At 46.0% G+C, this 13585-nt stretch overlaps 2 protein-coding genes across 6 annotated transcripts in view; one reads left to right on the top strand and one right to left on the bottom strand.

Annotated features, from left to right (window-relative positions):
* The window catches only part of TBATA (thymus, brain and testes associated), a 36178-nt gene extending 34965 nt beyond the window's left edge, over window positions 1-1213 (top strand). Inside the window, exon 25 of the mRNA XM_083614282.1 lies at window positions 1050-1213. Coding sequence (XP_083470408.1) covers window positions 1050-1200 — 151 coding nt within the window. The 3' untranslated portion in view covers window positions 1201-1213. The remainder of the gene's footprint in view (window positions 1-1049) is intronic.
* A 4501-nt stretch (window positions 1214-5714) lies between these two features.
* ADAMTS14 (ADAM metallopeptidase with thrombospondin type 1 motif 14) overlaps window positions 5715-13585 on the bottom strand; it is a 71830-nt gene continuing 63959 nt past the window's right edge. For 2 of the 5 annotated variants that reach the window (XM_083614067.1, XM_083614068.1), the window contains exons 19-23: window positions 12904-13111; window positions 11100-11229; window positions 10520-10630; window positions 8935-8991; window positions 5715-8133 (exon numbers count right to left, since the gene is read on the bottom strand). In XM_083614067.1, the coding sequence (XP_083470193.1) occupies window positions 8951-8991; window positions 10520-10630; window positions 11100-11229; window positions 12904-13111 (490 nt within the window). In that variant the 3' untranslated portion in view covers window positions 5715-8133; window positions 8935-8950. Of the gene's footprint in view, window positions 8134-8899; window positions 8992-10519; window positions 10631-11099; window positions 11230-12903; window positions 13112-13585 lie in introns of all 5 variants that reach the window. The other 3 variants (XM_083614065.1, XM_083614066.1, XR_014548140.1) reach the window with 2 other exon arrangements.

Below are 13585 nucleotides of genomic sequence, written 5' to 3'. Positions count from 1 at the left end.
CTTGCCAATTTGAGTGTGAAAGGCAAAATTTCAGACAAATGTGGGTATATTTAAAAAAAAATTGCACTGATGAATTTTCAGGAGGAGTTTTTGCAAAATTGTAGAAATATGTAGATTTGAATCTGGGAAAATGAGAACCTGAAAAGAACCAAAATAGACACTCCTAGTCCTATCCTGGAGTAGCCAAAACAGCATCACTCATGCACAAGAGAGTAAAATCAGCAGGCATGGAGGAACTCTAAAAGTTTGCAGAAATACAACAAATATTTAGCGCAGAAACTTGGGGGGGGCATAAACTGTTCGGTAAGGAATGAGCAATGCTCAGTAGGAATGGAATATTAACTGGGAGGATAGAATGCAAGGGGAGGGGAAAATGGAATGGAATATCCTGGGAAAGGGCATGCACCTCTTGAACATGTGCTTTCTAGGCACAGGGGAAGTGGAAGTGTCTATGACCCCTTAAGCTGGTTGGCTAGGATCCTGAACAAGAGCACATTTTGTTGCAGGTCCCATATGTTGTAAATTACTGGGAGTTCTTCAGAGTTTTCAAAGATTCTACTTTTCCTGGTATATTTGCAGAGGAGGAAGGGAAACTGGGAAGGCTGTGTGTGTGTGTGTGTGTGTGTGTGTGTGTGTGTCCTGTCTAAAGGCTTATTGAGGCTGCATTCACCATCTGAGGTGGGAAAAGTACATTTTTAAGAATCCCTCCAAAAACTATTTCGTAAAGATGTTAAGAACCAGCTATTTTTACATACAATGAATGTCTCCCAAAGCAAGTCTTCCGGGAGTGTATAACGTGAAAATAGTTTACCTGAATATGTTTTCTTCAGTACCAGTTGGTTTAGGTAACATTGTGGAAAGGTGGTATTTTCAGGCCATAGGGACATATCTAAAGTTAGTTGCATGGATGACTTGTCCTAGAGAAATGTGGGGTTTTTTTGTATGTCTGTACATGCACTCATTGAAATCCCAGAAGCCATCCTACAGATATTAAACGCTAGGTCAGATTGATTTCACTGTTTGTTGGTTGTGGTTTTATTTCCTCACAGAGAAATCTTCTCGGTCTCAGAATCCTCTGCAAATCGCAGCACCACTGTCCGCAAAGGGAGATGGACCACCATCCCTGGGCGTGAGCTTTCCTTTCACAGAGCCAACTCTGAAATGTGCAGGATCCTGCTTGCAGAGACAACGGAACAATAAAAAGCAGCATCCATATGTTGTCACCTTGTACTTGCTGTTCCTCTTTTCCCATGCACATCTTATACCTAGGCCAAAGTTTAAAGTGTGCAAGTTCCTGGTCCCGTTTTTCCACTTACATTTTTATTCTGACAGAAGTTTTGGATGGACCAAAACAGTACATCACAGGTCACAAATCCTCCACATTTCCAATCTCAACAAATGCTGTTTTGTGCCGTTATAGAGTTGCTAAGACGGTAGTTCAAACGCGAGAGTCAAGAAAGGAACTCTCGCCAACATTTTTGATCATTTCACAGCTTCTTTCATATCAGCCCCTTTACATGGGATAACTCAAGTTTGGCTCACCCTGCTAGTCCATTCTTTGAAATGTTCCCCTTTGTTCTTTTCCAGCTTCTGCTGCAGGGCATTGGGGGAGAAAAGATTGTGCTTTGCTGTTTGCTATCGGATCACCTTTCTGCAACAACTGCTGGTCCTCTGCTTTTGCTTCTGAATAAAAAGGGCTGAATAAGCTTTCAAATAATATGGGGGGGGTGATTCCGAGGTTTTCAGAAGTATAAACAAGAATTAATTAAGGAAGGGGAGAAAATTTCAATTTTTAATGCTGTTCCCACTAGAAAGACACCTCCATATTAGAGCCCTATTTACCGTATTTTTTGCTCTATAAGATGCACCAGACCACAAGACGCACCTAGTTTTTGGAGGAGGAAAACAAGAAAAAAAATATTCTGAATCTCGGAAGCCAGAACAGCAAGAGGGATCGCTGCACAGTGAAAGCAGCAATCCCTTTTGCTGTTTTGGCTTCTGGGATAGCTGCGCAGCCTGCATTCGCTCCATAAGATGCACACACATTTCCCCTTACTTTTTAGGAGGGAAAAAGTGAGTCTTATAGAGCAAAAAATACGGTAATTGCTAAGGCTGCAGTTGACAACCATTTGAATCACTGGGAGACTTTGCCACTGACTTTGCCAGGACCTGGTCTGTATCCTGTTGCATGATCATCAAACAACGTTGTGTCTCAATTCCTAAAGGAGCCTGGCCATTAGATCTTTCCAAACTGCTGACATTGAACTCAGAAATAATAAGTCCAGCAGTGACCTCTAGTGGTTGCTGATGTTTTTTAAAATAAACCACACAGCTTTAGAGAATGGCTGACTCCTGTCCACAAAATTCCAGTATCTACTATGATGGAAGCATCATATTAATATCTAACCTGCTACTTAAGTTTTGGTCTTTCTCATGCAACAGTACCTGGCTCCTTTTATTATAAGGATAGGGAAAATATGTTCAAATTCTTGAACTGGCTATGCATTGCCTAATATTTCCCATCCACCAGAGGAAGCAGCCCAAAAGACTCAGTGTGCAGAGGTGTACAATACTGTATTCACTAAGGCCCAGAGTAAAAATGACCTGTGACTGTTTTACCACCATTTAGAGAGGCAGAAAATGTAGACAGAACATGTAGAATGCATGTGCTACTTCTATGAACATTATTGGGGGGGGGGGGGTTAGGCTGAGGCCCAAATCCCACTGACCTGGGATTAAGCCCCATTAAATTCAGTAGGACGTGCTTCTGAACATGGACTGTGCCATTAGTCAAGTTACAATATAGTTACTGTGACATAAACTTTAGTAGATTAGAGCCCTAGATCAGTTGCACGATGTATGATCCTCAGTTACATGCACATTCATTGGCAGATATAACTGGGTATAGAGGGAAGAAACTGAAAAATATGGGGGGTTAGCAAATGGCTGCGAAATGTACCAGGGTAGTGTTTACTGCCCCAACACTTCAGTCATCTGAGGAAGTTCTACTCCCAACATGTGATGACACAATTCTGTTCTACTTTTAAGATGCCACGAGACTGTTTGTTTTCATAAAAAACACTACCGCCCAGTCAACCCTCACACCGTTGTCCATGGCCGCTTATTCATCACTACAGAGCGGAGTCATGCATCGCAATCCTGAGCAATGTTTGCTAACTTCTGTTTGCTCAGAGGTCCTACTGAGTTTAGCGGGACCAGTTCCCAGGGACATGTCCTTTGGACTGCGGCCTGAGGGTCAAGGTACATAATTATGCAGCGGATCCATGGATTCATCTCCTTGCTTGACCTTTTCACTGAAATACAGTCACACATGGTGGGTGGTCAGTTTGGTGAGGGGGGCAGCAGTAGAGAGGGAGGGAGGAGCCATTAACTTTCCTTCCTCGTTCCATTTTCCAGATGTGCCTTTACATGCAAACTGAATTAATTTCTCCCCCCAGCTGAGCAGATGCTCAGAAGCACCGTTCTGTAGCCTTTCTGAGCCACTGTTTGACTTGCAGCACCATGTTCCCCAAACCATGCCCGTCTGATGTCAGGTATGGGGCAGGTAGAGGCAGCTGCCAATGCACAATTGGGAGTCTTAAACTGAGCTGCCGATGATGCCTTTGCAGGGGAAAACAGGCTTTGGCCCTGCCACCCAGCAGCTGATGAGCAGGAAAGCTGAAGCCTCAGGAACTTTGCAAGACCTACCCAGTGCCCTGAAGCCCCAACTTGAGGACTTCAAAGCACCCAAACACTTTGTCATTCTGACACCAGCTGATTGACCCACCTGCCACATTTGATATGTTTGGGCCATGCTCAGATAAGGTTCTGACCCACAGAATCAAGACGTTCCCCATGCCTGTTCTAAAGGGATTAGGACATAGTCTCCCTCCCGCTGTTTCTAGACTCCCAATCCCACCAGCCCCTTCCAGCATGGCCAGTGAGGATGGGAGTTGCAGGTTAGCCATATCTGGAGGAACACAGGTCCCCCAGTTCTAATGTACGTCAGAGATGCTTGGTGGATGGAGAGAGTAATACACCTGTATGCATTCTGTGATGAGTTCATCACTGCAGGCTAAGAAGGCCCTGTATTAAGGACAAATTGTGATTATTTGGAGAGCAGTTTCAGGAGCAGTGGCATGTAATATAGGTGATTAAAGCGAGCCGTTCTGTATCATGGGAAACAAAATAGGAAGCCTCTGGTAGACAATTAGTTAAGGTGTTCAAATACATTGAAAAACTAGGCAGGTCTTACAATCTTAGAGGGGAAATGGTTGTCCATCAACACATTAGAGGAAGCTATGCTGTAAGAACATCACCAAATCATTGCAATGTTCTGACTTCATTATTTATGTGCTTATTCCAGCTTAGCTGCATTTAATTAGAAGGAAGACAGCAAATCCAGAAGCAGCTTCTGGTGGTGTCTGTTAGATTTGTTTTTGTTTTTTCTCGGTAGGAAAAATCTAGTTGCAGTGACATGATTTGTATAAAATGGCTTTCTAGTATAAAGCAAATGGTGATTTAAAAAACGAAGTAACTTAATTTATTAGAAAAGACTGTCACGTCAGTGACAGATGAAGCAAGCCTCTGTGAATGAACTTTCAGCAGGAGACGAGAACGTGATAGCTATATTTATCATGCTGCAAAACTGTGATGGGCTTCAGAAAAGCAGCTATCGTATTACCAAATGTACAGTCCCCTTGCATTTGATCAACACTTTTATATTTCCTTGAATTCAACAGACTGGACAGCTGAGCACCCTTCCAACACGTCTCTCAGTGGAGGATTTCCAAGTAGAGCTACACAAATCCAATGAGTAGATCAGTGCCTAGAGCAAGAAGGGAAGCTAGCAGTGCCTCTGCTCAGCCTTGAAGAAGAAGAGGAGTTTGGATTTGATATCCTCCTTTATCACTACTCAAAGGAGTCTCAAAGCGGCTAGCATTCTCCTTTCCCTTCCTCCCCCACAACAAACACTCTGTGAGGTGAGTGGGGCTGAGAGACTTCAGAGAAGTGTGACTAGCCTAAGGTCACCCAGCAGCTGTATGTGGAGGAGCAGGGAAGTGAACCTGGTTCACCAGATTACGAGTCTACCGCTCTTAACCACTACACCATACTGGCTCTCTGGAATTGCCTGCTGGATCAAGCCAATGGCCCATCTTGACTGCTGTTCTCAAACACTGTTGTATACATATGTTTCTCATAATAGCCATTTCTGCACAGTCCCATGAAAACATGCAACGTGGAAAGTATAATTTGAGGGTGTTTTTTTATAAACAATGAACTTCAAAACATGCAAGTCTCTTTCTGCAAATGCAAACATGCGGCTGCTGAATCTGTGCCCTATACTTTCCAGATATTTGCCCTGCTTTCCTTCATCTCTTTTTGCCATGGCCTGATGTGTTTTTGTCTGGATACTAAAATAATAGGACTTTTGTCTTTTCAGAGTAACATAGGAAACATCTCCCAGACACAAAAAGCAGCACGAGTGATCAATGCGGTTCGGTGGGCACCATCCAAAGCCGTCCTGATCCCTGAGACTACGCTTGTGGCATTTGCAAGGTTCTAGAAAGGACAGATAACATGGTGCAAACACAATTAAAATGAAAAGAAAAGGGGTTGCCAAAACAAACCCACCAGCAAACCAAAATCCAAAAAAAACAACAACAACCAACCCCACCACCAAACCAAAATTCAAGAAAAGAGAGACTCAAGTATGTTGTGTGTAGGGGTGGAATGGGGTGTCCATTTAATATTAAACCAGCCTTTCTCCCCAAAAGGCAATTCAATTATTTGCATAACCTTACATCACCTCGATCTTATTTAGCATCCACCGTTGGCAAAACACAGCTCGTATCAGACAGTTTCAAAGCTGCCTATTGCAGCTCATGTTATTGTTCTTGGGTAAAAGTCACTCCAGAGTTGTTGTTTTTAAAATTGCACCTGTTACCTAACTTATTCAGAATTCCTGTGGTGGGCATGTTTTATTAAAACATCACAAGCAGAGTTCCAGAACAGCAACCTGCCAATGCAAGAGGACATCTTCAAGCTCAGAAGTGACATAAACTGCATTGTGAGGAACAAAAGTGGCTTTTCAGAGGGAGAAGAGAGAGAGAGGGAGGTGTGGGGAGAGAGAACCAGGAAGCCCACAACATCCTTGCAGTAATAACATTGTTTTAAAACACAAAGCATTTGGTAACACGCTTGGGTATCTGGTTCCCTGGTTTGCTCTGAAAATCTACTCATTCTGAGGGCAGCATACCACTGACGACCGCTGGGGGCAGACAAAGAATGGCTGAAAAGCAATCATGAATTGCTTGCGGGCGTCTAGCTGGCCACTGGCACAAGCAAAGTGCAGGAACAAATGGACATTGGGCCCAGTTAGCAAGGCAATCCTCACGTTCTCATATTCTCCCTGCTTTTGACTGAGAATTGTCACTGCCATGGTGAACAAAAAGGTCATAAAAATGGTTTTTAAAGACAAGGTGTTCATTGCTCATACCCTGTTCAAGGGACACTCCAAGTGAGCTGGGGGGGGTGTTTCAACACCCCCATCCCAGGACTCTCAGCACACCAGCTCAGCATTGCAAGGGGGCAGCTGGCTTGCTGGCTCAGGAGCCCATTAGTCCAAACCACACACACTTTCCTGGGATTGGTGCTCCTCATGCATGCAAGGTTTTGGCAGCATCTACACTGTGCCATCATCAACAACAACAAAAAAGCCAGCCTGCATTTCTCTCCCCACCGCCAGTTTTAATCTAAATTTGCCCTTGCCAAGGTAGAAAACAACAACAATAACCTGTTGCCAACAACCCGTTTGCGCTACCTGTAAGACCCGTTTGCAGTATTAAGCCCTCCACCTGGAAGCACCCCAGGTCTCCTCCTCTCTCCTGACACAATTTCAGTCCGCATAGCGTGCGGTTATGGAGACACATCAGGCTCGCTGTCCACAGTAACTTGGACTGAAACCATGTCCCTTGCAGCACCATTTCAAGGCTCCATCGGATGGCTGGGATAGCAGCAGCAATGAGTGGAAACTGAGGAGGGGAAACAAGGTCCTTGAGCTGGCTTGGCTCTGTCTTGCCTTGTTGATTGAGAAATCTCGTTAGCATCCTTGACGGAAAAGCCCTCGGAGGCGACCTAACCTGGGCTACAGAAGCACTGTGTGTTTGTGTGTGTGTGCGTGTGTGTGTGTGTCCAACCTCAGCTGTCTCAATTTGTTTCCTTCACTGGGTTTTTTTAAATATATATATATATATACATATATATTTCTAAAAAGTGCCACAGAACAACGGCGAAATCACCGCCATTGCTAAAACAAACATGGTTGCGTTGGAAATGGTTACTCCTTCCATTTTGGAAAAGGGCCCCGGATAAAAACAACAACATGGTGGCTTTGCCGCTCTGCTCCTCTGCATGTAAACGGTGTAGAGAGACGTAATGTAACCCCCCCAAAAAAAATAAGAGAGGGGTTTCTGGGGGGGAAAGAAAGCACCACCCCCACTCATGTCACAACAGGGGAGGAGGTCCTGAGAGTAGCAGCTGACTGTTTGGGCCCCACGCTGTCCTTTCTCCACCCTCCTCCATCTTGAGGAGGAGATGGGCCTCCTTTCTGCGAAACAATGGAAGGCTTGTCCAAGGCGGCAGGGAGCCATTGGGACAGCAAGCTGCTCCGATGCTCCTCGGGGTCCCACCCTGCTGGAGCCTGCCGAAGAGGAGGAGGAGGAAGAGGAGGAGGTAGTAGCATTGACGTGCCCACTTTCGAAGTGCTATTGTCAGGGCTGCCCTGAGGCTGTGAAGCAGCGTTAACCTGGCAGGTGCCAATGGCCGTGGAGCCGGCGAGAGTAGCCAGGAGGCCACGATATGCCTCTGTCTCTTTTGGAGAAGTGCCCTTCATCCTTTGCAGTTGGCTCGTGGCAGTGGGATGGGGAGACAGTTGTGGGAGAGGGCCGGGAAGGGCAGCGCCTCCGCGGGTGCCAGTCTCAGAAGCTCCTTGGTCAACGGCGGGAGGCTGGCTGGTGGGGACTTTTTTGCCGCAGGATTCGCAGCAGAGCTTGTTATAGCCAGGGATGGAGCAGTAGCGAGCCAGGACTTCCATCTGGCAGAATATGGACTTGTCTCCAAGGCACGGCTCCTCTGCAATGAAGGGAAATTACGGAACGTTGGCGTGAAAGTGACCCTGACTTCAGACGACCGCACGCAAGAGAACAGTGCTACAATGCAGTCTAAGACTATTATCCCAAAAGGCTCATGTGTGTGGTTAAGCCATGTCAACCTAGGCTACAACACTCTTCTAGCCATAGAATAGCATCTGTGGCTGCCCAGATGTGCCTGGGCTCCAACTCCCATCATCCTTGAAGATTGGGCCATGCTGGGTGGGTCTCATTGGGGTTGGGAGTTCAACTTCTGGACAGCCACGGGCTTCCCCACCCCACCCCGTGCTATAGAAGGAATGCTCCATATCAGTTACACAAACAATACATAGTAGTGATACTAGAAGCGGAATCAAGCAAAGAGAGAAACAGAAATAGGAATAGACAAAAAAGAAGGAGGAGAAAGAATCACAGACCCCAGTAGAGTTGTGGGGCAATCGCAACCTCAGGCGAGTGTCAACGATGCAGGAGGGGTGGGTTCCATCCCTATTATGATCCTGGTTGCATATGGTGGTTTCGATTCAGAGTTAGAAATTTGGGATTGTGGGTGTGTCACACTACCTTTCCTTCTATGGGAAAATCCCAGCCCCTATGATACAAAGACTAAAGAACTGCAAGACTCAAACCATATTTCTAAAGAGAAACAGTGCTGAGGGGAGGGGACTTGGGGGGAAAACAACCATAAGTGGTGGGGTGTGTCTGAAGATTCAAGATGATACATATATAGAGACAACCACTGTATTATTTACTCTTTACAGGAATCAAGTTGCAGAAAAGCATGTACCCAAACGCCATTAGGCCTATGGATATGTCAGCAACTGCAGAATGTCAGCAGGGGAGCCTAAGAGGAGAAGACAAAGAGAGGAACGTAAAAGTCAGTGAGATGCAAGTGTACAGACAGCTGAAAGAGAAACAGTCAGACAAACAGACAGGCAGGCAGGCAGGCTGAAGCACCTACACAGGAATTTGTATAAACATCCCAGAGAGTCAACACTAGCGAGAAACACCTGCAGATGAACGCTAGAGGGCAGTGATTCATTTTCGAACAATGATCTCAAGTGTCTGCAATTACTTACCTGTGAGTAAGCCCCAATAAATTCAATGGGACCTGCTTCTGAGTTGAGCTTGCACTGTAAGGCTCTCGGATGAGCATTAATCCAAAATTAATTCTGAACTGGGATCATGCATCTAGGGATCCATATAAAGGAAGCCTTTCCACTTTATTTGGTGTATTTTAAGGTGCAGAAGATTCTACTGGGCCTCTAAGCTAAATAAGGTTGGCCTCTTCCTCCCAGTGATTGCTTATAATTACAAGTGCTCTCAGCTTAGGCTATATAGTCACACTGGTAACAGCAGCAGCAGATCCACTTGTAGTTAACCTTTTCTGCAAATTATTTATGTTTCACCATATGTGATGTTACAGCAGGCCTGCACAACGTGAGAACCAAACTGTGGCATGGTGGCCCACTGAGAACTCAGTAAATATGCTTCCAGCTGGAGCTGGTCCAGAAACCTGGCAGATGGGCTGTACTCAGCTTAGTGGGTCCCCAGTTGAGTAGACCTGATCTGCAGAGTACAACAGAAGTCTGAATTGGGATGTGTCGACTTCCATGTAATGGCCCATGGCAGGGGTGGAAAACCTTTCTGGAGCCCAAAGGCCACATTCCCTAATGGGCAGCTTTCCAGGGGCCAGAGGTGGGTGAGGTCAGAGGCCAGAGTGCGTAGACCAATGAAGATACTCTTTACCTCTGTGCCATAGGCTAGTTTCTACATACTCACCCATCCAATGCAGGCAAGCAAGAGTCATCAGACTTCAAGGCTACGTTCCAGCAAGACAAAAATACTCTAGAGGTTGTGGAACAAGGCCAGGGAGGGTTTACGGCCTGGGGAGAGTCCCAAAGGCTAGGAGGAGAGACTTGGTGGCAGTGGTGGGGAGACACCTGGCCTCCAGGACTGAGGTTCCTCACCTCTGACCTCTGACTTCAGAATTAGTGTATTTACTCACTTGCAGAACTGGACAGAGAACATCTAAAGTTTTCATTCTTCTCAGTTCCCCAAGGGTAAGGGGAGGTCCCAGATGGTGGCTTCCCGTTCTCAAGCACACAACAGCCGCCCAAGAAGCATTCCAGGCAAAGGAAGGTTTCTTTTTCCTTGGATTATGCCCCTACACCAACTTCCCACCCATTAAAGTCACGGGAAGTCAGCTGCTTGACCTGTACAACCTGGCAAAGCCTCAACAACTGTTATAATATTCTACAAAACCCATCTTTTCTGAGTAGTGTCTGGAATTTTTTATTTTTTTTAAAGAAACCGAGAGGGGAACAGGTGATGATCCAAACTGCGGAACTCAGAAGCAGGAGGGCACTTACTTGATGATATCTTGGTAACAGGATTTTTGGCGCTCTCCTGAGGCACCCATTGGACCTTAGGAGTCACATGATCGCTGGTGCCTGAGTTTGTTGTGACGCTTGGTAGGTTTCCTGGGGGAACGAAAAGGAAGGCAGGTGAAAGTATCCAGATCACAACAGCAAGTCAAGATTTGCTTTTTTCCAGGGCAGGTGGGACACCAGAGACTTTCCTATAATAATGGATTCAAATGGTTCGAAGAAAATAAAGTGCACTCCGGCATTCTAGAGACTAACAGGATGCCAGAGTACCTTGAGGGGGGGGTCATTAGGTGTCATGGCTCCTTAGGATTCTACACATATGTACAATACATGGTACAAACCACCCTGTGATCTTGGGATGAAAGGTGGTATAGAAATTCAATAAATAACAACAACAACAACCAAATGACCCAACCCCTAGGTGTAAACAAGCACAATGCCATACACCCATGGGCATCACCATGTTTCGATTGTGTGTGTGTATTTTAATGCTGCATCTATTTCATCCACTTTGCATGCATTTTTTCTTTCGTTCCTTCTGCAACTGCAGCTCTTCTCTTACCTGGGCATGCTGCCATTTTGCAAACCTGGATGGTCTCTGGCTTCTCGCTCTCGCACTGGCCGAGGTTGTTGTCGTTGGACTTGCAGACCACCTGGCGCTGCTGGATGCCTTCTCCGCAGCTGACAGAGCACTGCCACAGAGGAGGAAGAAGAAGAAGGAAGAAGAAGAGTTTGATATCCCACTTTATCACTACCCGAAGGAGTCTCAAAGCGGCTAACAATCTCCTTTCCCTTCCTCCCCCACAAGAAACACTCTGTGAGGTGAGGGAGGCTAAGAGAAGTGTGCCTAGCCCAAGGTCACCCAGCAGCTGCCTGTGGAGGAGCAGGGAATCGAACCTGGTTCACCAGATTACGAGTCCACTGCTCTTAACCACTACACCACACTGGAAAACCCATCTATCAAGGCTAAGGGGAAATGAAGGGCTGGAGCAATTTCAATGCACTCCCCCGATACACCCCCATGAAAAAAGGGCTGAGCCGGCAAGGATGATCTGCAGGAAGTACGTGTCACTAGAGCAGGGCAGGTGGTTCCTCTGTCTGGATTCATACACCCAAAACAAATGCGATTTCAGTCACCGCATTGGGTCGACCGCAAACACATAATGTCCTCTCCCCTCCAACAAGTGGCTGACTATCAAAGCTGCCGTCGGAGGTTCTGGATGAGGACTGGTATGCATTTGAGAAATACAAATAAAATGATTCTTTTGACTGCAGTGTAACTTATCCCCTCAACCTTGAGGGAAAGAGGGAATGTCAATATTTTACATTCTACAACACTTCGCTTAATCCATCTACCTTCACAAACTTGGCTGCTCCCAAACTGTAAGAAAGAAAGAAAGAAAGAAAGAAAGAAAGAAAGAAAGAAAGAAAGAAAGAAAGAAAGAACCCCCTCAAAACAACGTCGGTTTGTATCTTGATATACAGATTTAGAAAAGCACTAAAAAGAATGGGACAACTTCAGTAATTACATCCTTTATCAGTTTTTGCCAGAGATATTTTCGAACTTCCCTGTAGCTGCAAGGTCTAGGATGTTCAGGATTCTGACAAGATCTCCCAGGCAGCTCAAAGTGTCTAAAAAGCTGCATCATAACCCCATATCATTTGTTTGCTTGCAGCAAATGTAATTGCTCCGACACCATTCTCAAGCCATGTTTTTCCTCACCCAGTAATACCAGTGGCACTGCTCTGTGCTTGCTTTTCTTTTATTTTTTCTTTCTTAAAGACGCATCCTCCTGGCACAGCTAAGGGTTCTCAAATCCAGCCAAATAAGAAAAATAATATTGCCATGTAGCTAGGCTCTTCCTTAACAGCAAACCCAGTAAGACAGGCTCTGTTAAGGAGAGGGCTGTGGTCCAAGGAAGGACGGGTATCTACTGGTATCTTTAAAAGAATAACTCCTAGCAACAAGCATCATCATTGGGAATCCTGGCTCCCAAGCTTACTTTCACCGAGCGAAGGGAATATGAGACTGTGGATTAAGGTAGGGCAGTAGCCTTCTGGTAGAACATATGCTCTGCATGCAGATGGATCCAGGAACAACTAGAAAGACTCCTTTCCGAAACCCTGGAGAGCAGCTGTTCATCAGTGCAGACAATGTCAAGCTAGATGGACAACTGTTCTGCCTTAGCATTAGGCAGCTGCCTAAGGTTCCTTCCCCAAAATGTCCCACTGTGCTCTGACACGTCATAGGGCTGCTGGTCAAATCAAGGTGCTCCGTGATGCAAAGGGTCGATATTTTCCTTGCTTTGCTTAGGGCACCGAAATGCTGACTGTGGCTCAGTAGTCAAGTGGCGGCGGCTCCTTACCTGAGACCAGGCACCTGTCCTCCACTGGGCAGGGCACGGGACGCGACTGCAGGGCCGGCGTGCGTCTGGCTTGTCTCCTGTGCAGTACTTTGTGTGCACGGTCCTGTTTGTGCCATTGTGTAGGTGCTGGGTGCACTGCACCACTCTGACCTGGACTCCCAGCTTGCCGCAGGACTTGCTGCAGGCCCCCCACTCCTCAGCCCCCCAGCTGAAAAGAGAATAGCAAAACCAGACACTCTTAACAGAAAGACTTGTCAGCTCGGTTCCCACTGAACAGGATAAATCTGGGCTGGGCCACTTCAGCCTGCAGGAACAAGCTCACAAAACAAATTCCCTTCGCAGAAAAAACCAAGATATCAAGGGTAGGGAGGAATATAGCCTAGCTTCCAACCTTGACATGTAAGTTTTCTATAGGCAGGGATGAGGGTAGTTAGCCTAGATGCATATTTACCATCTCAGTGAGAACTAGGCCACCTAGGTTGAAAATATGAAGGCTGTTGAGATTTCAGATTATGGGTGTCTGGCTCTGCACAGATCAAAATCAAAGACTGAACTACATAGTTGCTCTGATCCTGCAGGGAACTTCTTAAGTTCTCGCCACTACAATAGTATGATCTTAACCAAAAAACATTCCCAAATAACCACAGAATAAGCATCTGTCAAAAGCAAGAACACCAGAGTG

The sequence above is a fragment of the Podarcis filfolensis genome, assembly GCF_964270895.1.
Source record: "Podarcis filfolensis genome assembly, chromosome: 5".
Lineage (NCBI taxonomy): Eukaryota > Metazoa > Chordata > Lepidosauria > Squamata > Lacertidae > Podarcis > Podarcis filfolensis.
The sequence above is the reverse complement of the archived record's forward strand: the minus strand, read 5'-3'. Positions and strand labels throughout refer to the sequence as shown.